General features: G+C 45.6%; 1 protein-coding gene across 2 annotated transcripts in view; it reads right to left on the bottom strand.

Annotated features, from left to right (window-relative positions):
• Positions 1-18,671, bottom strand: part of UBE2V2 (ubiquitin conjugating enzyme E2 V2) — a 48,234-nt gene extending 29,563 nt beyond the window's left edge. Inside the window, exon 1 of one of the 2 annotated variants that reach the window (XM_055125034.1) lies at positions 18,574-18,671. In XM_055125034.1, coding sequence (XP_054981009.1) covers positions 18,574-18,589 — 16 coding nt within the window. In that variant the 5' untranslated portion in view covers positions 18,590-18,671. Of the gene's footprint in view, positions 1-17,876; positions 18,121-18,573 lie in introns of those variants that run through there. The other variant, XM_055125035.1, reaches the window with a different exon arrangement.
• Between the last annotated feature and the right edge of the window lie 4,403 nt (positions 18,672-23,074).

Genomic DNA, 23,074 nt, shown 5'->3' on the forward strand with positions numbered 1-23,074 from the left:
CGTTACTGGTGCCCGCTCAAACAAATCGATGAGCAACGGGATGACAGTGACAGTGATAGCACTAGTCACAACAGACAAAACCAGGACACTAACCAGATTCGATGCCCAGCATCACATATGTTCCTCTGAACCCTGCCAGGAGTGATCCCTGAATGCAGAGCCAGGGGTAAACCCTGAGCAAAGCCTGTGGGCCCACTCCACACCCCCCAGTGCCCCCCACAAAAAGAAAAGATGAAGTAATTCCACCTGAGGGAAAAAAGAGGGAGCAGAGCAAGAGTACAGTGGGCAGGGTGTTTGCCTTGCACACAGCTGACCCAGGTTCAATCCCCAACATCCCACATGGTCCCCCAAGCACTGCCAGGAGTAATTCCTGGGTGCAGAGCCAGGAGTGATCCAAAAATAAAATTTAAAAAATCCACCTGGGACAAATGTAGGGGAATTGAGGTGATCATTTGAAATAAAATACGGAAGTGAAAAGTAACTACTGGCTGTTTCACTCAGTATCACTGTATCACTGTCATCCCGTTGTTCATCGATTTATTCAAGCAGGCACCAATAATGCCTCCATTCGTCCCAGCCCTGAGATTTTAGCAGCCTCTCCTTACTCGTCTTTCCCAACAATTGGAGGTTCTATCAGGGTCAGAGGAATGAGACCTCTTATCATTACTGGTTTGGGCACATCATACACCACAGGGAGCTTGCCAGGCTCTGCCGTTCAGGTGTGATACTCTTGGTAGCTTGCCGGGCTCTCCAAGAGGCACATATATTTATTTCCCTTTGTGATGATGTTTCGAGTGGCCGCATGTGTGAGGCTCGTCCTGAGCTTGTGGAAAGTGGTCTGGAGTATGGTGGCACCTGGGTAGTGGAGGTCCGCTGCCCGGGCTGGGTCCCTTGGGGCGGGGAGGGTTCCCACCCGCCCTCCCCTGGGGCGCCCTGAGTGAAAACAGCCTGGTGTGGAGTCCGGTGGCATGGTTATGGGGGCCTCAAGTTGGCGATTTACAACACAAATATCTTAGAATAATTTTTCAAAAGGTAAATGTCAATTTCCAAATGTAGAATGTAAATAACTGAAACAAAACTTGCAAAAATTATGGGGCTGGAGTGATAGCACAGCGGGTAGGGCATTTGCCTTGCACGTGGCCTGACTCCAGTTCGATTCCCAACATCCCATATGGTCCCCTGAGCACCCCCAGGAGTAATTCCTGAGTGCATGAGCCAGAAATAACCCCTGTGCATCGCAGGGTGTGACCCAAAAAGAAATAAATAAAATTGCAAAAATTAAACCAAACTCCTAGATTCGGGAAACCATGGTCATTACTGAATGAAAAGCGAGACAGGTAGAAGATGGATAACGGTACTTTCTGGTGATGGAACAATGCTGGAACTTTGATGGCTGATGCAATGAGTCCTATACTCACAGAGGTGTGAAGCTATGGCTGTAAATGTTATATGTGAATGCTAAACCAATAATAGAAAAAATATAAGAAAACAGGAAATCCAGACCGATGAATGAAAAAGGCCCAAAAATATACATCATGGAAAAAACTTGCATTATGAAAGCAGGATACATAAGAAAAGCAGCATTAACTCAGATGGAATCCAGGATAAAAGGAGACTAACGAGGCAGAACAAATAAAGTAATCATGTACCAGATAAACAAAGTTTCAAGTACCAGAAACATATATACAGACCATATTTATACTACTGTAAGTATGTATTAAAAAGATAATATAATTTCCTTTAAAGAACATTTGTTAGAAAACTGGCAGAAGAATTAAAGTTCTAAGTCAGTGTTAATTTCCTGGTTTCAAAATCTCATTTTTGTACTGGGAGACAATGTACTCACTTCAGTAATTAGACAGTGATTTAGAAGTGATGAGGCACATGCATATAGTCATGCACAAATGGTTGAAAATAAGTGTTGGGGCTAAGAGACAGTGTAGTAGGTAGGGCTCTGCACACGGCCAAACCAGGGTCCATGTCCTGCATTCCACAGAGTGCCCTGAGCACCACCAGGAGTAATTCCTGTGTGCAGAGCCAGGAGTAAGTCCTGGGCACTGCTGGACCAAAAACCAAAGAGGGAGGGAAGAAACATGACAGAACAAAACAGAGTAAGAAAGCAAAAATAGATAAATACCTGATAAATCTGGGCAAAAGCATATGGGAATCATTTATACTCTTCTACATAACTTTTCTATAAATTTGAAATGAACATAAAAGAAAAATACAGGAAAACAACAGACCATTAATAGTAATTTTTGCACTGCACCAGGAGTGAGCCCTGTGCTCAGAGCCAGGAGGAAGTCCTGAGCACCTCTGGGTATGGCCCAAAGTACAAAAAAAAAAAAAAAAAAAAAACTTTTCTGTCATTTCTAGGAAATATCTGTATATCCTCTTCTTATACTGTCAGTTCTAACAGCCTAGCTCTCCCTCTTGGAGAATCTGACAAGCTACCATATACCCGGTTGGGTATATGAATATATGGATATGAATACCCAAATACAGTAACAGATATATACATACCTCTTGGAAAGCCCAGCAAGCTACCAAGAGTATCCTGCCCACACGGCAGAGCTTGCCTGCCAAAAAAAACAGTAACAATAGGTCTCATTCCCCTGACCCTGAAAGAGCCTCCAATCGTTGGGAAAGACAAGTAAGGAGAGGCTGCTAAAATCTCAGGGCTGAGTGTAATAGAGACGTTACTGGTGCCTGCTCGAGTAAATAGACTATCAACGTATCACGGAATGACAGTGATACAGTAATGAAAAAATAAAATCAGAGCTCTACTCTCAGCATACATCACAACAATTCTAAGTAGATTAAATGTTTAAATGTGATGAATGAAAAATAAACTGATGTCTATGAAAATGACACCCTGGTGAAGTTGATATATGAGATTAACACACATATTTTTAAAAAGCATGGGGGAAGAGATAGCTCAGAGGGCTAAACACACTGTAAGTCAGGTTAGATCCCTGGAATCACACAATCCCCCAAATTCCACCAGCAGTGTCTCTGAGCACAGACATGAGAGTAGCCTCCAACCACTGGGTACAGTTCAGAAACAAAACCCAATAAACTGATGATTATAATGAAAAAATAATTCAACAAAAGACATAAAAAAAAAGAGAAAGACTGAAAGGAGATTAAGAGTCACTTAAAGCATATCAAATGCTGGCACCTAAAACACAGAAATCCAACAAATGAACTTTAAAACATTATGAACACGGAGATGCACAGAAGCAGCAAGCAATAAACCTACACAGATACGCTCTCAAAGAGTGGGCTACAAGGTCTGCATGTGGAAGTCCCGGTCCAGTCCCAGGGACCACACAACCCTGCATCCCCTTTGGGTGTGGCCCAAAATGGGGGGGCTCTTGTGGGGAGCCACACAGCCACAATAACCAAGGAATCATATTAAAAACCTTAAGCACAGTGGTGGAGGAGAGAACATTAAATACTCATCTGAAGTAACAATTATTTTTAAAAGAAAAATAGATTCCATAAATAAATGGGATAGCAGCAATATGCCTTGCACTGTGAGGCCAAGGGGAGGGGAGAGGAGGGGGGCGGGAGGGGGGAAGGAAAGGAGATGGAGGGAGGCAAGGATGAGGGAGGGGAGGGGAGGAAGGGAAGAGAGGAAGGCAGAGGAGGGGAAGGAAGGAAGAGAAAAGAGAAGATGGGGAGCAGAGGGGAAGGGAGGGAGGGGTGAAAAAAAGCCATGAGACTGTCAGCCCATAAACACTCGTTTGGCATGCAGAATGAAAGCTCATTCACCCACTGGAGTTAGAATAAACTGGTACAACTACTTTAGTGAGGATACTTCTCGTATTAACTGAGATCATGGCTAGGGAAATTCATGCCAAATGTTCATGAGGAGGGAGTAACAAGAATGCTAGAATTATGTCTACTAATGAAAATTTAGTTACAACCTAAGCAGAGGTTGTAACTTAGATTACAATGAAAAGGAAAGTGTTAAACCTACAGTTCTTCGGCATATTTTTTTTTGTGAGTTTCAATTTTGTAAGCTGAAAATGTTCTAGATAATGGCTGGACAACAATAAATACTGGATGCACAGCAGTAAACTGTGAACATTTAACGTGATAAGTTTTGTTACATATATTTTAAAAATATGTTACATATATTTTACCATAGTGTTTAAATTTTAAAACGCTATCTATTAAGACCCTATTCTGTAATGAGCACAAAGCTAGAGATATAACTTCAAAGGCAGAACAAACACTTCGCATATGATGCCCCCAATTCTATTCCCAGCAACAGTAAAAAAAATTTTTAAAAAAAGCTTCCTGATACAAACATAGTCAAATATAAAGATGTTTGGGTGAATAATCACTACATCACTGTCATCCCATTGATGGTCGATTTGCTCGAGCGGGCCCAGTAACATCTCCATTTGTCCTAGCCCTGAGATTTTAGCAGCCTCTCCTGGGTGAAAGATACACAGAAATGGGGAGTGCAGCCCCGTCAGGCAAAGAGGAAAGGTGTGCTGTATATCCTAGGAGTTCTTGAACTTCTTCTGCTGCAGTGCTGGAAGCTACTAAGCATGAGGGAGGCCCTCAGCGCCCGCCTCCTGGTCAGCCTAGTGCCATGAGGAGCAGTGCCTGAGCACTGCCAGAGATGGGGTCCAAACAGAGACACCCAGAGCAAAAATAACGTGCTAGAATTTCAGAAAGCAAAGGGTGCAAAAATGTATATTCATGCACTCTTGGTGGTTAAAATCGATCTTCCCCCCCCCCCAAATCTACCTTTCATCTAAAGAGGGAAAAAAATAAGGGGGAAGGGCTAGGGGGCTGGGTCACAGCCTAAAGAGCTGAGAGAGCACTCTGGGAGGTGCTCAGGGACCAATCAAATCAGGACTGGTCACATGCAATGCAAGCACCTTAACCTCCATACTACACTCTGGCCTCTAAAAGGAGAAAAACAATTTTAAAATTACAGAAATTAGTAGGTCACCAATATCTGTTAGCTATTATCAAAAAGACAAGCGTGAGCTAGAGAGCTGGCTTCAGTGGTCGAGCACAGGCCCCATGTGGCAGACCTTATATGCGATCCCAGTACAGCCGCCAAGAGAACCCTGGGATAAATGAAAGAGGAACAACAAAAAAACTCACTGGAGTCCCAGAGGACCAAAGAGGCAATTCTGATGAAGAAGCAAGAATCAAAGTTGAAGAGCACACTCACCCAGATTCAAGTGAAAGCACTCCAAGACACGCCCTAACCAGAATGAGGAAGGCATAGAGGCAATGCTGAAAGCAGCAGGATCAATGAGGACATCACATACAAAGGAGTATCTTTAAAATTTATATAGCACATTTATCAAATGGCACTCTAGGAGACTGAAGACAATGGTGGATGAGGGGGTGGGGGGAAGCGGGACCTCAATTAAATGAAAGCCTCAATAAGAATACCCAGTCAGGAGGCTGGAGTGATATAGCACAGCAGGTAGGGCGGTTTGCCTTGCGACCCCAGTTTGATTCCCAGCATCCCATATGGTCCCCCAAGCGCCAGGAGTGATTCCTGAGTGCATGAGCCTGGAGTAATCCCTGTGCATCACCGGGTGTGACCCAAAAGCAAAATAAAAAAAAAAAAGATCAAAAGATAGGTGCATCAGAAAGAACTCACACTCCAAAATATATGCAACTAACAGCGGACCAACGATGATAGATTTGAAGACAGACACTGATAGCACAACACAAAATAGCTGCAGACTTCAACACCAGTCTGTCACCTCTCAATAGACAACTAGACTAAAACTCACCAAAGATACACCTGGTTGGAAGGAAGATACGGAAGAAAGAGAATTAGTAGATGTATACTGGCCTCGTCTGCCAAAAACCAGAAATGCATTCTACAATGCACATGGGCCAGTGTCTAAGACAGACTACGTGCTGGGCCACAAAACTCACCTCCATGAAGTCAAGACAATAGAAATTTTAACAACTATCTTCTCAGACTATGATGCCCCTGAAAACAGAAGTTAATCACAAACAGCCTACTACTGAAAAACCAATGCATCAGAGGAAATCAAAAGATTATTGAAAACAAACAAGGATGAGGACATGAGATACCAGAATGTAACCAAAGTTCTGTGTTAAGCAAAAGTGTGTTAAAAGAAAGTTTACTGCTATGCAAGCATTCATCAGAAAGGAAGAAAGGACTAATATAAACTAACTGCACAGGGGCCGGAGTGATAGCACAGCAACTAGGGCGTTTGCCTTGCACACGGCAGACCTGGGTTTGATCCCTTGCATCCCATATGGTCCCCCAAGCACCACCAGGAGTAAGTAATTCCTGAGTGCAAAGCCAGGAGTAACCCCTGAGCATCGCTGAGTGTGACCATCCCCCCAAAAAAGAGCAAAAATAAATAAACTAACTGCACAGCTTAAAAAAATTGGAAAACAAACCAAAAAAATTAACTGAAAGGAAACTGCAAAACGACCAATAAAAGGAGCCCAAAGTTGGCAGGAGGAAATAAATTAATAAAATTTAGAGAGGAAATCAGTAAACTGGAATCTGAAAAAGCAATCCAAAAGATTAATGAAACCAAAAGCTGGTATTTGAAAGATAAAATAAGATTCAAAAACCCCAAGCAAGACTCCAAAGAAAAGAGAAAGAACCCTACATAACCAAATCTGAAACGAAAGGGAGTAATGTCACAACAGATACCACAGAAATGAAAAGGATCATCAGTGATTATATTGAAAATCTTTATGCCACTGAGAACCTAGAAGATATTAATCCATTCTTGGATTCCTGTACACTGAACCAAGAAGATATGGAACACCTGAACCAGTCTGTCACTTTAGAAGAAATAGAAATGATAATCAAGTCTCCCCCAAAACAAAAGCCCAGGCCAGAGGGATACACTAGTGGGTTCTTGCAAACCTTTAATTCTTTCAGGGCTCTTTCAGGAAATCAAAGAAACAGAAAGCACATCGAATCCAACAGCTCATCAAAAAGATCGTACACTGTGACAAGTAGGATTTATCCTAGGGATGCAAGGATAGTTTAACACAGCAAGTGAGTCAACATAATATATCATATCACTGTATCACTATCATCCTGTCGTTTGTCGATGTACTTGAGCGGGCACCAGTAATGTGTCCATTACACTCAGCCCTGAGATTTTAGCAGCCTCTCCTTATTCGTGTTTCCTAACAATTGGAGGCTCTTTCAGGGTCAGGAGAATGAGACCTATCTTTACTGTTTTTGGCATAACAAATACGCCACTGGCAGCTTGCCAGGCTCTGCCCAGGCAGGCAGGATACTCTCGGTAGCTTGCTGGGCTCTCCAAGAGGTATGTATATATCTTTTATTGTATGTAGGATATGAATACGCCATGGGGAGCTTGCAAGGTTCTCCCAAGTGGGCTATAGACTCTTGGTAGCTTGTCAGGTTCTCCAAGAGGGAGAACAAAGCGGCCGAGCGCTTCCAGGAGCTTGGTGTTATAGTCTCTGGATGTTGGTCGTTGGTGAGATACATGGCGCAGGGGGCAGTTTGTGGGTGTGGCTGCCAAGCTACTAGAAAACGGGGGTCTGGGTGGAGAAGGCCCAGTATGATATCAATACAAGAAAAAAATTAAAGTCATGCGATAATATCAATAGATGCAGAGAAAACGTTGACAAGAACCAGCTCTCATTAACACTTACACGAGATTTTTCAAAAACACCGATCAAACACTCCTGAAATTCCTATGGAGCAATAAACGCCTCTGAATAGCCAAAGCAATCCTTGGGGAGAAGAAGATGGGCAACATCACTTTCCCAACTTCAAACTGTACTACAAAGCCGCAGTAATTAAACAGTGTTACGGAAATAAAGACTCTGAGATCAATGGAATAGAACTGAAAATTCTGAGACAGACCCACACGAATATGGTCAGTAAATCTTTGATAAGGGAGCAAAATGTATTAAAGTGGAGCAAGGGAAGCCTCTTAAAATAATGGTGCTAGAAAAACTGTTCAGTTACATGCGAAAAATAAAGAATTCGAACATCTTTCTAAGCTATGCACAAAAGTCAAGTCAAAATAAAGACCTTGATATTAGATCTAAATTGTAGGCATATGGAGGAAAACACAGGCAGAACTTCCATGACACTGAAACTGGGGGCATCTTTTTCTTGACGGTGGAGGGTGGGGTACACACCAAGCAGTGTTCAGGACTTCTTACTCCTGCCTCTGTGCTCAGGGGGTCACTCCTGGTGGGGCTAGGGGTACCATATGGGATGCTGAAGATAAACCCAGATTGTCACATTGAAAGGAAAGTGTCCTATCTACTATACTACTGTTCCAGCCCCACAAGGGAGGAATTTTTAAGAATGAAAGACCATCGACTAGACAAGAGAAAGATAGACAAATGGGACTACATTAAATTAAGACACTTCTGCACCTCAAAGGAAACAGTCACCAGAATACAAAGACAGCCACAGATTGGGAGAAATTATTTGCCCACCACTAATATCCAAGACACACGAATCACTGGTAGAACTTTGTAAGGAAAAAAAAATCCATCCCCATCAAAACATTCATCTCTTCAAAAAATGGGGAGAAAAGATGAATATAAATGAACAGAAAATTCCTCAAAGGAAAAATATAAATGGCCAAAGGCATGAAAAAACACCCCATATCACTAACACCAGGGAAACGTAAATTAAAACAACAATAAGGTATCACCTCACTCCACCGGCATACACCAAAAAGAACAAGAACAACCAATGTTGGCATGGATGCCAAGAAAAAGGGACTCTCACTCACTGCTGGTGGAAATATCAACTGGGTCCAGTCTTTTGGGGAGACAACACAGATACTCCCCAAAAACTAGAACTGAGTGTCCATTTGATTCAGCAATTTCACTCCTGGGAATATACCCCCAGAGCCCAAAAACATAATGCAGAAAAGCCATCTGCAATCCTAATGTTCATTGCAGCACTAGTCACAATAGCCAAAATCTGGAACAACCGAAGTGCCAGAGAACAGATAAAGATAAAGAAGCTATGATCAAGGGAAATGGTCACTCTGAACCAAGACTAGGAGCTGAAAGGAGGTGAAGTGACATGCATAATACCCTATCAGTGTGTGTGTGTGGGGGGGGGGTGCAGAGAGGGGGAGCAGAGAGAAAAAGAGAGAAAAATAGTACATGCCTTGGAGGGGGTGGGGGGCTTGTGGATGAGGGCGAAGCAGGAGGGAAACTGGGGACATCAGTGGAGGTGAAGGGTCTGGTGTTGGGACATCTACACTTGAAATTCAATTATGAGTAACTTTGTAATTGAAAGTCACAATAATTCAATTTTTAAAATATTTTTAAACTACAATTTAAGGAACAGAAACACTAAAATGAAGATATTTCCTCCTATGTTCACTGAAGCATTACTTACACTCTCTAGAGAAACAACCTAAGTGTTGGGAAAACAGATAAAGAATGTGACTCTTAGAAATCCCTCTTGAGTGTTTCATCACTGTGCTAGTTCAAAGTATAATTACACAAACCTACACAATTGGATTCAGTGATTTTCAACTTTTATACACCTAAGGACCAGCCATGACTTGTCTGCATAATGGTCCAGCCTATTACACACTTAGACTACACAGTATACATCATATACGCTGGCCCACATCACATATGCAGTCACTGACTGCAACATAGCTAGCAATGCATGACAGTGTGTATATAAATGTGTGTGCATAAATGAAGAAATATTATTAAAATAAAACAGTAAGGTGCAATTTGTGAAGATATGGATGTACCATAAGGACCTTATGCTAAGTGAAATGTCAGAGAAGGAAAAAAATACTGTAAAATTTTCACTTTACAATCTCATAAATTTGTTTCATAAGAATATTAGCATGTTTTTTCATCATATTAATATCCACATATTCTGAAAGAAGAAACTTGAAGTGCTTTCCCAGCTTCAATGCATATGGAGACGAGGCTGATCACCTAGGTTCCATCACCCAAATAAACTTGTACAAAGCCACACCAAAGAAGCAGCAGATACAACAGATCTGGTTCTCAGGGGCCTTTAATTTTCAGATCTGAAGTGTCACAGTGAGAGATTATAGTTGCAGAGAGTGACGTCTCACCAAGAAAAAGTTCTGAAATGTACTTGATTCTGATGTAGTGACCTAGATCTCTGGCCACAGTGAAATCCTGCTCCATTATCATTACTTGAAATCAAGAACAATGTCAAAAATCTCAAAAGCCTCAAAAAAACGTAATTATAAACATCAAGGTACATGATTTACATTTTTAAATTTCAGAATTGAATTCTACCCATTGGTGTGAAATTACACAAATGATTTAATACTAGTAATTATTTTTATGTAACTCACCTCAAAACTGCTGAAGTGATGGTGAATCAGGTATACCAATTTTGTCTCTTAAAATAAAAATCAAGAGGCTGGAAAGCCAGTACAGGAGAAAGCCGTTTAAATCCCCAGCACCATCCGGCTCCCAGCGTCACTCCTGAGCACAGAACCCCAGCACAAACCCCCACTCAGAAAACTAACGAAATTATTTCACTAGACCACATTTAAGTTTACACTTATAAGAACTCCTTACTCTCCTGTTGCAAATGAAAGTACATGTTAACATGTTCCCAGAATCCAGGATTTTAAAATGCAGTACATATTCACCAGAGTGCTTTGCCTATTAATAGATTCATAAATCATGTCTTTTCTTCTTACGACACCATCTATAAGAAAACACTATTGGCTCCTTCTCCACCCTGCAGACTGGCCCCATGGGAACTTAAGACGCACTTGCAGCATTTTTCTCTCTGGTGAAGCCTGTGCTCTCTCTTGGACACACATGTCTCTGTCTGTCTGTCTGTCTGTCTCTCTCTCTCTTCCCCCTCACTTTCCTCTAAATTCTATGAATAAAACTTATTCCAAAAAAAAACAAAGAAAATATTATCATTTCACACACTTAAATGTCTTAGAATTGATGTAATGACAAAACCAAAATATATCTAAAATTCAAATTGATTGTTGTATATCTTACTATACCCTCAAACATAGGTGGAAAATTCCTCGATTAGTAAGACTGCATACATCTGAACATACCAAACAGCCTTTTGATGGTAAACTGGTATATGAATAAAACAAAACAGGAAATAGAATTCTCCAAAACCAAACTTTACAATTCCATCTCCTAGAAGTTTCAGCTTTCCTGAGATTCATGATGCATGGGTTTTCACCAGGGAGCTGAATTTTAATGACCACTTCAAAGCTCGTGGAGAATAAGGATCACAGGTAAGGAAGGCAGTCACTGCCTCATCTTTCCAATCCCACAAATCCTGGAACTAAGTATCTAATAAACAGTCTAGTCCATCAGCATCCTATTCATAAAAGGAGCCAAGAGAAAGAGGTGGCGGTGGAGAGATCAGTATTAAATGTCCAAGAGGGATATTTTAGGAGCAATACTGGAAACCCCTGTGCATCGCCGGGTGTGACCCAAAAAGCAAAAAAAAAAAAGAAGCCTGGAAATGTTTACGTAACTCATCAGGTTTTGTTTGTTCGGGTATTTTTTTTTTTTTTTGCTCTTTTGGGTCACACCCCGCAATGCTCATGGACTACTCCTGTCTCATGCACCCAGGAATTACTCCTGGCGGTACGCAAGGGACCATATGGGATGCTGCAATTGAACCTGGGTCAGCCATATGCAAGGCAAACGCCCTACCCGCTGCGCTATGGCTCCAGCCCCAACTCATCAGGTCTTAGTGCTACTGTGCAAGCTGAGTTTCTGCAAATCCCTCAGGCTCTCAATGAAGTCTTCTACCCTCCTCCAAAATAAGATCAGTGGGATAATCGAAGATTTATAAAGAATCCTAAAGAAACAATTACTATGTACATATCTGCATGCAGCACCAAATCTTGTGGCATGCTCGCCGAAATTTTCTGTAAATGTGCAACATTTAATCAGTACATTTCTTAAAATTTGTAAGGCTACCAAGAGCATCCCGCCCGCACGGCAGAGCCTGGCAAGCTACCCGTGGCATATTCAATATGCCAAAAACAGTAACAAGTCTCACAATGGAGACGTTACTAGTGCCCGCTCGAGCAAATGGATGAATAACGGGACACAGTGCTACAGTCAATCCAATCATTCATTCTTTAAAAGAATATGTATGTCATTTGGGGCCACGAGAGACTGCAGGGCTAACAGTGCTAAGGGCTGTACAGATGCAAGCCCTGCACCACTTGGTCCAGCTGGCCTCGTAACCCTGGCAGGGGACACCGCATCCTCAGGCCATGCACGAAACCCTGCACGGTTAGCTAAGAATCACAGGTGGATCTCCTGAGCACTGCTTGGGAAATCCAAAAATAAACTAGCAAAAGAGAGTATGTAGTTTTAATGATATATAATACCATTAGAGTCTATCCTGTGTTTCATTTGATCCTTAACAGTACTTATAAGCACTATAAGGTTCCACAGAAAGCAAGTAAAAAGTATACAGTGTGATCAAGAAGCGACATCACTGTCACTGTCATCCCGTTGCTCATTGACTATGCTTGAGCAGGCACCAGTAATGTCTCTCATTGTGAGACTTATTGTTACTGTTTTTGGCACATCAATATGCCACGGGTAGCTTGCCAGGCTCTGCCCTACGGGCACGATACTCTCGGTAGCTTGCCGGGCTCTCCGAGGGGGACGGAGGAATGGAACACGGGTCAGCTGCGTGAAAGGTGAATGCCCTACCGCTGTGCTATCACTCCAGCCCAAGAAGCAACATAAAAAAAAAAATTAAGAAACCAGTCAGCTATTTCATACATGAACTGCTATTACTCATTTATAAAATGAATTTGGCTAACAGCCTAGATCAGAGCTTCCCAAACTTATCAGACCTACTGCCCCCTTTTCACTAAAAAAAAAAAAAAAAAAAAAAAAGTCACTCAGCACCCCCTGGAAAACTGAGTGATCCCCTAAGTGCACCATTAGTGAGTGCCATACTCAATGCCACATGATGGGAAGTTTCTGCGGTGCTAAAGGAGCTCTTCTAACAGTTTGTGCAAAACTGGTCTCAAGGCTATGAATTCCCTAAGCAAAACTCAATTACTTTTGGAGCAAATTTCTGAACATTTTTATCCCATTTATTCCAGTCTATATCTCATATGCGCAGCTCAGCACACCACGCATGGAACTCTAACCGTGATCCCTGCTGGAACTCTATGTGTGACTCCTGATGGACATCACCGGCTGTTTTGCAAGATTCGGACAGAACAGCGTTGGCGGGGCACAGAGAAACCTCAATGGGGGCCACAGTGTTGCCACCAGCCCAGGCCTATCAACCTCAAGGAGATCAACCTGAGGCCGCAGATGTCCCAGGTACTGCCCAGAGACACAGGCAGGTGCGTATTTGTCAGTGTGCAGATCATTACAACAAGCCAGTTAACCAAAAGCTTACATTCAGTAGACTCGGAACACCTGTAAAGGCGCTTAGAGGCCGACCCAAAAGCCTCCGACCCTCTCGGCGAGCCCGGCAAGCTACCTGGGGCATATTCGATATGCAAAAACAGCAACAAGTCTTACAATGAAGACTTTACTGGTGCCTGCTCGAGCAAATCGATAAACAATGGGACGACAGTGCTACAGTGCAGTGCTATATACATATATATATATATATATATATATATATATATTAGAAGACTAATATCCACAGCCAGGGAAAACGGGCTAGAAGGACTGGTCAGTGCTTGGAATCAGCCATAAGTCTGTGTGGGGCGAAGGGTAGGTAAGATAGAGAAGGGACCAGTGTGACAGTAATAGTGGGAAATGATCCCGCTGGACAAGAACTGACTGTTAAAGGACGAGCAAAGAGAGGCTTCTAAGATCTCAGGGCTAGGACGAATGAAGACGTTACCGAGACCGCTTGAGAAATTCGACAATCAACAGGATGATGATGATGATGATGATGATGATATAAAGACATATATACGATAACCTTTCAGTATCTGTATTGCAAACCATAATGTCCAAAAGGAGGGAAGAAGGGGAGGGAGGAAGGGAGAGGGAGAGAGAAGAAACGCGCCTGCCACAGAGACAGGCTGGGGAGTGACAGGAGGGAAACTGGGGACACTGGTATTAGTGGAGATGGGTGTTCCAAACTGAAACCGAATTCATGAACAGCTTTGTTAAGGATCTATCTCACAGATTATCTAATTTTTGAAAAAATAATTAGATTTTTAAAAAGAAAATCAGTCTATGAGTTTTTAATAAAAACACTAAAAATTTTTTTGGAAATACTAACTCTTAATACCTGGTACTTAAATGTACTAAACAAAGACTAAGTTTACTATTCTTTTTCCATTTTCCTAAATACTTGTAACCAGTTTTTAATGTTTTAGTAAACATTTCCAAAGGTCACACGATAATCATAATTTTTCCTGTTGCGTTAAACAATTTGTATGGTCATTTATTGTGACAAACTACAGTACAAAGAGGACAGTCTGTATAGCAACACTGTATTATTTAATCATCAAGAGCAAACATTTATCAAAAACATGTAGGTACGTAACTGACCTAGAAAAATTTCCAAAGCCAGTTCTCAGTGTCAGGAGGAAAACACACTGGAATATGAGCTCATTTAATTCCCAGATACTATAGTATGATTTATATATGCAATTCTCTATTTACCACTCCGAAGCTCTACCCACATCCAAGTACCCTCATCTTGAAGACAGGGAAAATAATGTCATGTTCTCTAACCTTCTGATATAGTCAGTGGCGGGCCAGAGACAGCAAAGAACCTGATTTGGAAGCTGGTGGCCCAGGTTCAAACACTGGCAAACACAGCCCCACAAGTACAGGCAGGTGTGGCTCCAAACCAAGGTTTTAAAAGATGCAAGTATCTGACCCAGGTTTGATCACCAATACCCCATATGGTTTTCCAAATTCTGCCAGGAAATGCCTGAGTACAGAGCAAGGAGGAAGCCCTGAGCACAGCCAGGTGTGCCGGCAAAAAAAAAAAAAAAAAAGTGACACAGTGGCATACCTAACATAACCAAGTGACCTATCATGGCAGAATTAAAACACTGTTGGTCCAGTTCCTGTTTCAAAAAACATAACACTGGGGCTGGAGCAGTAACACAGCAGGTAGGGTGTTTGCCTTGCACATGTCGACCCGGGTTTCATTCCCAGCATCCCATATGGTCCCCTGAGCACCGCCAGGAGTAACCCCTGTGCATCACAGGGTGTGACCAAAAAAGAAAAACAATAAAATAAATAAATAACACTGCCTACTTCTTATGAGGTTAAGTTCTATTTTGGTTTTGTTTTCTATCTATACGGCTTAACACACATCTGCTATCAAATTTTTAAAAATTCATCCCTTCTGAGGTTTTAAAGACAAGTTTACAATCATCTGCCTTCAGAGACCAGAGCCCCTTGTAACACTGAAAAAACTTAAATGATAATAAATCTTTCAATGTTTCAAGTCACATCCAATATATTCCGAGTGAGATAGTGGGACGGAAAAAGGTTATTTAGGTATACTCTAGGGAAATCTAAATATAGAGTAAACTTTAATTAATGGGTCAAGCCTGGTTCATGATACAAGTACCATAAGATGTAAGACATTGGGGCCAGATCACGTACAGAGATTAAGGCACTGCACATACAAAAGTATTGGTATAATACTTTTATTACTACCAAATGAAATTCTTGAATCACAGCTACAAAATGCATTAATAAACTGCTATTCCCTTATTTCTTAAATTGTGTCCTATAAAATCTTAACCCCCACAGATCAATACCTCTCGGTAAAGGGGAACTTAGGGTCCAAGAGACAGTACGTGGCTTACATGTAACTGACCATGGTCCGTTCCCTGCACCCCATGGGGAGTGAGTCCTGATGCAGGTGCAATCAGAAAGACAAGAGATAGTGTAGTCTCTATCATAGTCCGTGAGAAGCATGTAAGTAATAAAAAAATTCTGCTAAGAAATGCGAACGCCTCCATCCAGTCTAAAGAGAGCTAAGAGTTATGATTTGAGTTTTCCAATTCCTAAGTCCTCAGAAAAAGCACTAGACTGAAGATAAGTCTTTTAAATAGATTGTAATCTCAACTGTCTTACTAACAAGCTATGTAAAAAAACCTATTTCTTTAGGTCTGTTTTCTCATCTACAGAATAAGAACAAATGGTATTTCAAGATAAAAACTTCAGGCTAATTATGATTTCCCTCAGTGCTTTCTTCTAGTAAGAAAAAAAGGTTTAAAAATATTAAGTAACACTTGTTTAAAATAACAATACTTTAATAACTATCAAATATCAGATTTGGCTTATTCTTTTAAAATATTGACATGTCTAGTTTTCTTTTATATCAGCCTAGTTTTAAGCTTCAAAGTGCATAACATTTATTTCAAAAATGTATAGTGCTGGTTTATCTCCCTCACTACCAAGAAGCAACACAAAAGTACAACTAATAGCAAGTACAATTCAAAGTTTTATAGTCTTGGGGCTGGAGCGATAGCACAGTGGGTAGGGCGTTTGCCTTGCATGCAGCCGACCTCAGTTCGATTCCCAGCATCCCATATGGTCCTCCGAGCACCGCCAGGGGTAATTCCTGAGTGCAGAGCCAGGAATAACCACTGTGCAACACCGGGTGTGAGCCCTCCCCACAAAAAAACCCAAAGTTTTATAGTCTCCAGGGTTGGAGGGATGGTACAACATGCAGGACACTTGCCCTGCATTTATCCAAACTTGGTTCGATCCCTGGCATCCCATATGGTCCCCAGGAGTGGTCCAAAATTTTTTAAAAAATTAAAAAATTAAACAGTCTCCAGGAGCTGGGGTGTTTGCCTTGCACACCGCCAGTCTGGGTTGAATCTGGGTGATCCCACATGGTCCCCGGAGCACCACTAGGGGTGATTCCGGAGTGAAAAGCCAGGAGTGAGCCTTCAACATTGCAGGCTGTGGCCCTAAAGTAAACCAAAGTCCCGGGTGCCCTCAAGACTCCTGTCTTCCCCGGCGAGATACAGCCAGTGACGTCAGCAGAAAACACAGGTGAGTGGAGCACCACAGAACTGATCGGAGCTGGGAGAAACCTCGGCAGTTTATGAAAACTCCATCCGGGAGACAACCCAGCAGGTGGGGCATTCGCCTGGCGCGCAGCCCACTCGGGTTCCACCCCTGGCCTCCACACGGCACCCCAACCACGCCAGGGTCACTCCAAGTACAGAGCCAGGAATAGACCCTGAAAGATCCCGGTCCAGAAACAGCAAAGGCGAAAGCGAGCAGTCAGGGGCTGGGGAGACAGACAGGTCACTGAGCGGGGGGTATGCACACGCGTGTCCCGGCCCTGCACGATGCCAACACCGGGCTCCTTCGCGGTCCCCGAGCGCCAAGGGTGCCACACGACGCTACTCCACGGACCCCGGAGCGCCAAGGGTGCCACACCACGCTACTCCACGGCCCCCCGAGCACCACGGGGTGCGGCCCAACACATCTCTAAGAAAACCCAAATAACTGCCTAACTTTTCCTTTTTTTTTTTTTTTTTTTTTTTTGCTTTTTGGGTCCCACTCGGCGATGCTCAGGGGTCCCTCCTGGCTCTGCGCTCAGGGATCACTCCTGGCGGTGCTCGGGGGCCATATGGGATGCAGGGATTGGAACTCGGGTCGGCCGCGTGCACGGCGAAGGCAGCGAGACGAACCACCGGAACGCCGAAGCGACCCCCGAAACACGGGCTTCCCACGCACACGGGGGCGAGGCGTCTGCCTGGCCCGCGGCCGACCCGGGTCCGGGCCCCCGAGCACCGCCAGGAGTGACTCCTGAGCATCGCCGGGGGTGACCCCAAAGCACCAAAGCAAACACCTAGAGTGAAGGTGCCAAGTCCATCGGAACCTCTTTTCCCGACCTCTACCTTCCGAAAGCCAGGCGCGGCGAGCAGAGAGACGCCGCGGGGGTCGCGCAGGCTGCTCCGGGGCCCCAGGCTGGCCCTCGTCGCACCCGTTCCTCGCTCCCGGGGTGTTTGGGGCAGACAGAACCCAGATTCCGAAAAAACTCCGGCGCCGGCCGCGACCAGGGCGTCCCGCGTCCCCCGGACGGCCGCGACCCCCGGGAGACCCCCGGCCGAGCGCAGGGCGACGGCGCAGCGACCCCCGGGGAACCACACGGCCCCCGCGCAGCGACCCCCGGGGGGCCACACGGCCCCCGCGCAGCGACCCCCGGCCGAGCACACGCGACCGCGCAGCGACCCCCCGGGGAACGCACGGCGACGGCGCAGCGACCCCCGCGCTGGGACCCCCGGCCCGTCGGCGCGCGCCGCTCCGGCCCGCCCGCGGCCCGCGCACGGAAGCGCCGCCCGAGCCCGCCCGAGCCCGGCCCCGGGCGCGCGGCCGACGCGCGGGCACGAACAGCCGCCCCCGGCAGCCGCCCGGCCTCGGCGCCAGCGCCCGGCCCGCCCCACCCCGCCGGCTCGGGCTGCGCCCCGCGGGCCCCGCCCCCGGCAGCGCCCCGCCCGGCTTCTCCCGCGCGCCCCGCCGGCCGCCGCCGACGGCGAGAGGCGGGACGGAGCCCCGGCGCCGCAGGGACGCGGGCCGCCGGGCCCCGAAACCGACCTGTGGAGACCGCCATCTTCTCCTGCAGCCCGACGCCGCCGCACGCACGGCCACGCGTCACTTCCGGCGCCGGCGCCGGCCCCGCCCCCGGCGGGATCGCCCCGCCCCGCGCCCGATCGTCCGCCCGCCGGTCCAGGCCCCGCCCCTCCACGCAAGCCCCGCCCATCGCCCGCGCCGCGGATCCAGACCCCGTGCCGTTCCGCCCCCAGGCCCCGCCCAACCCAGGCCCCGCCCCTCCAGGCCCCGCCCCGCGCCCGGACACGGGCCCGCCGTGGCCACGTGCGATGCCCGGCCACCCGGTCTGGGGTTGCGGGCTGACCGGGGTTTCCCTGGTCGCTGTCCCCGGGGTTGCGGACGACGCGGCGCCCCTGCAGGCGCCAGCAGCAGCAGTGTGCCGGGAGCGAGCACCCCGGCCGCCGCCCTCCCGCGGAGCCTGCTGGAGCTGGCGGCCAATTTGGGCACTAGGCCCCAAATTGCTTTTTTTTTTGTGGCAGTTGGCCACGTGGTGGTGATGCAGGTGATGCAGGTGTATCTGATTTCGGTGGGCTGCCGTAAAACAGTTTAGAATGTTTTATGTAACAGCGCTACAGCACTGGGTTGGATCCTGGGCATTGTTAAGAATAAGATTTTAGTTCTCCGGTGTTGGTCTAGTGAAGTAAATTAATTCCATTCTTAAAAATAAAGGCCATACCAAACCATGAGCTTTACATTCTTTGTTAAAAAATGTTTCATGGGGCTGGAGATCACACACTGGGTAAGGCCCTTGTATTGCATGCAGCTGGCCAGGATTAGGTCCCCAGCACCTTAGGTGTTTCCTGAGCACCACCAGGAATAATTCTTAACTACACCGTTAGCTGTGTCCAAAAATCACTCTATCACTGTACCACTGTCATCCCATTGATCATTGATTTGCTCGCGTGGGCACCAGTAAAGTCTCCATTCATCCTAGTCCTGAGATTTTAGGAGGCTCTCTTTACTCGTTCTTCCCAGCTGTGCCGGATTGGAGGCTCTTTCAGGGTCAGGGAGAATGAGACCCATCATTGCTGCTGTATTTGGCATATTGAATACGCCACAGGGAGCTTGCCAGTCTCTGCCCTGCAGGCAGGATGCTCTGGGTACCTTGCCAGGTTCTTGAAGAGGGAGAACTAGGCTGGAAGAAGTCACTCAGCCGCAAAATATTTTTTAAAAGGCGATTTGAGGGGTTGAGAGGGAAAAAAAAATCTTAATTCAATTTACTAGTACATTTTTTTTGAAATACGCATAATAACAAAACAATTAAAATCCACATATATGGCTAGAGGGATAGTACAGGAATTGTGGGACTTGCTTGCCTGTATCCCACCCCGCTTTGTTTTCCTCCTCCACACTTTATTTAAAGACCATGGTTTATGATGTTGTTTGTGATGATTTGTTACAGGCATTCAATATCCTAACCCCAATCCCACCACCACCACCTTCACCTTCCTTCCATCATTGTCTCCATTTTCCCAACCTCCCCTCAAGCTTGCCCCAGTGATGGGCCCACAGTAATTGATGTTATATTCCTTGTTACCCATAAGTAGCTAACAAAAATGATCAAAAAATATTTCCTTGGAATTAGTAAAGTCTGTTGTATCTCACCGTGCAGATATTATATCCTTGTCAGAGAGATTACTAAAATGTTATTACTGATTAAGCTTCTGTGTTAATGTTTTTGTTAGTCAAGATTGGTTGGCTTCTACATTATATCCCATCCAATCTGGACTATCAGTGTTGTAGGGTGTGTAGATATCACACAGCGCCAAATGCGCTGAACACTCTTAAGAAATCAGTTTCTCATTGGTCTGTCCAACTGAAGTTCATTTTTCTTCCTGCCAAATTTACACGGCGGCCAAGGTGGTATGTGGGCATGACTGCAGGAGCTTCCAGAAGTACAGAGGAGTGGAGGGAGGTAGCTCTGCCCTATTCCAAGAAGACCAGAGCTTTCAGCCACAGGGAACCGAGTACCTGAGGTTTCCAAGCATTAAATTCTGTGTGAGGTTCGGTAATCCTGAGGTGGTGGAGTCCAGCTGGAGACAGGGCAGAGGCTTTGGGGTGTGGAGGCAAGCAGCTGACAGGGCTTAGGCCCACGCTGGTCAGCCCCCCTGAGAGGTAGGTACAGAGCTAGAGAAGTTTGGGGGACCAGTTGGTCTCTTTCAAGATTTACTTATGAGTCTCTGGAACAAGGCAGGGGGAAATGTGCTTACATGGGGGTGAGGGTGGGGGTGGTGTTGGTGCGTGGGCGTGATTCCCAGGGCTTCCAGAGGTACCGCACAACTTTAATCCCCTGCACAACATACAGTCCCCCCAACACCTTCTGGTCATGACTCCTGAGCTCAGAGCCAAGAGGAAGCCCTGACCACCATCAGATAGAGTCCCTCAAAACAAAAGAAAATATTTTGCCTCACTGTCTCCTGAAATTATTTTCTGCAAAAGAAGACAACAAACCTGGAAAACCCAGGGGAAGTACAGGACTCCCAGTGTCCACACTGTGCAGGGGTGAAGTATGAGATTTCAGTGTCCACACTGTGCAGGGGTGAGGTATGAGATTTCAGTGTCCATGGCATGCAGGGGTGAGGTACAAGACTCCAGTGTCTACACCATGCAGGGGTGAGGTATGAGGCTACAGTGTCCACATTGTGCAGGGGTAAGGTATGGTATTTCAGTGTCTACATCATGCAGGGGTGAAGCAGGGGACTCCAGTGTCTACACTGTGCAGCAGCTCATGCAGGCTGAGGAATCCTGGCCTTCCTATCTTGGTGGACCATGCAGGAGGGCCATTGGCACTCTCCTGTGTCGCCCTGACTCTGTGACTCCCCTGGCCCACTGGCAGCACAGGTAACAGAAAGTATTATGTCATTGGGAAGAGTTGTCCCAGGGAGCAAGCCAGGGAGCTGGAGCACACGCTTTGCAGCAGAACAGAAACCCCTCATTCTAGCCTGGCACTGCGTGATCCCCAATTGACACCAGGAGCGATTCTGAACAATGAACCCAAAACCAGACAAAAAAGGGTCATCTTAGTACTTGATGCTATCATTGTGTTTTTATAAGAAACAAGGGTGAGGGGGCTGGAGTGATAGTATAGTAGATAGGGTGTTTGCCTTGCATGCGGCTGACCTGGGTCCGATTCCCAGCATCTCATATGGTCCCCTGAGCACCACCAGGAGTAATTCCTGAGTGCAGAGCCAGGAGTAACCCCTGTGTATCGCTGGGTGTGACCTATAAAGCAAACAAACAAACAAACAAACAAAAAACGAGGGTGAGACTGGAGTGGTCATGTAGAAGGTCACCGGGAGAGGATGGGAAGGCCCAACACCTTCTCTTACTCAGCTCATCTAGATCCAATTATTGATACATGCCCCAGACCCTGGTTCCATATTGTCTTCCACAGGCTGAAATGCGTATCAATTCCCTCCCTCTAGCTGTTCTAATGAGACACGTGTACGAGCAAATCCATAATCTCGATAAACCTGCGTGGCTCCGGACCACCTGTACCTCCTGAGTACTTTGCACCTTCGTTAACCTGCACTTTACAGGACTGGAATGATAGTGCAGGGGGTAGGGCGTTTGCCTTGGACGTGGCCCACCCAGGTTTGATCTCCAGCATCCTATATGGTCCTCCGAGCATCGCCAGGAGTAATTCCTGAGTGCAGAATTACTTGAGTATCGCAGGTGTGACCCCCCGCCTCGCCCCAACTCTTCAGGCACTCACACCACTCCCACCCTCAGATTTCATAAATCCTGCTTCTGTTTCAGGCATGGAGACGCAGAGATAGTGGACTGGAGATTTTTTTTTGAAAAAATAATAAAACCAAAATATGCTTTAAATTAATCACCAGCCTTGAAGTTGTCCAAACACAGGAAAGCCAAGCCCTTTGAGGTACAAATGCTGAGCTCTTTGGAGATGCAGGAAATGAGGCGTCCAGAGAAGGGTTGATCCCTTGGAGGAGAAGCACCAGAATACAAAGGTCGGGATACAAATATGAAAAGACTACCAAGAGTCCAAGGTTTTCCCTGTTACTATACCCAGATTAATTTTTCCCCCTTTTTTTCTTTTTTCTTTTTGCTTTTTGGGTCACACCCAGCAATGCTCAGGGGTTACTTCTGGCTCTGCACTCAGAAACTACCCTTGGCGGTGCTGGGGGAACCATATGGGATGCCAGGTATTGAACCCGGTTGGCCACGTGCAAGGCAAACGCCCTACCTGCTGTACTATTGTTCTGGCCCCCCAGATTAATTTTTATGTTCACAGACAGCTCCAGGCCAAGGCAATCTGTGACAAATGGATGTATTACCTCCTCACAACAGCCACTCAACACTTCCCTCTGGAGAAGCCCCTGCTCTCTTTTGAACATGGAACTCAGTCGCCCTCATCTTTGTCTAAAGAAAATTATTTTACTTCATTACTTGTCTCCTCTGGAAATTTTTTCCTGTGAGGGAAGACTCTGATCCTGGACCTGAGTCGGAGCTGGAACTTTCCTTT

Source organism: Sorex araneus, chromosome 2 (assembly GCF_027595985.1).
Source record: "Sorex araneus isolate mSorAra2 chromosome 2, mSorAra2.pri, whole genome shotgun sequence".
NCBI classification, from domain to species: domain Eukaryota; kingdom Metazoa; phylum Chordata; class Mammalia; order Eulipotyphla; family Soricidae; genus Sorex; species Sorex araneus.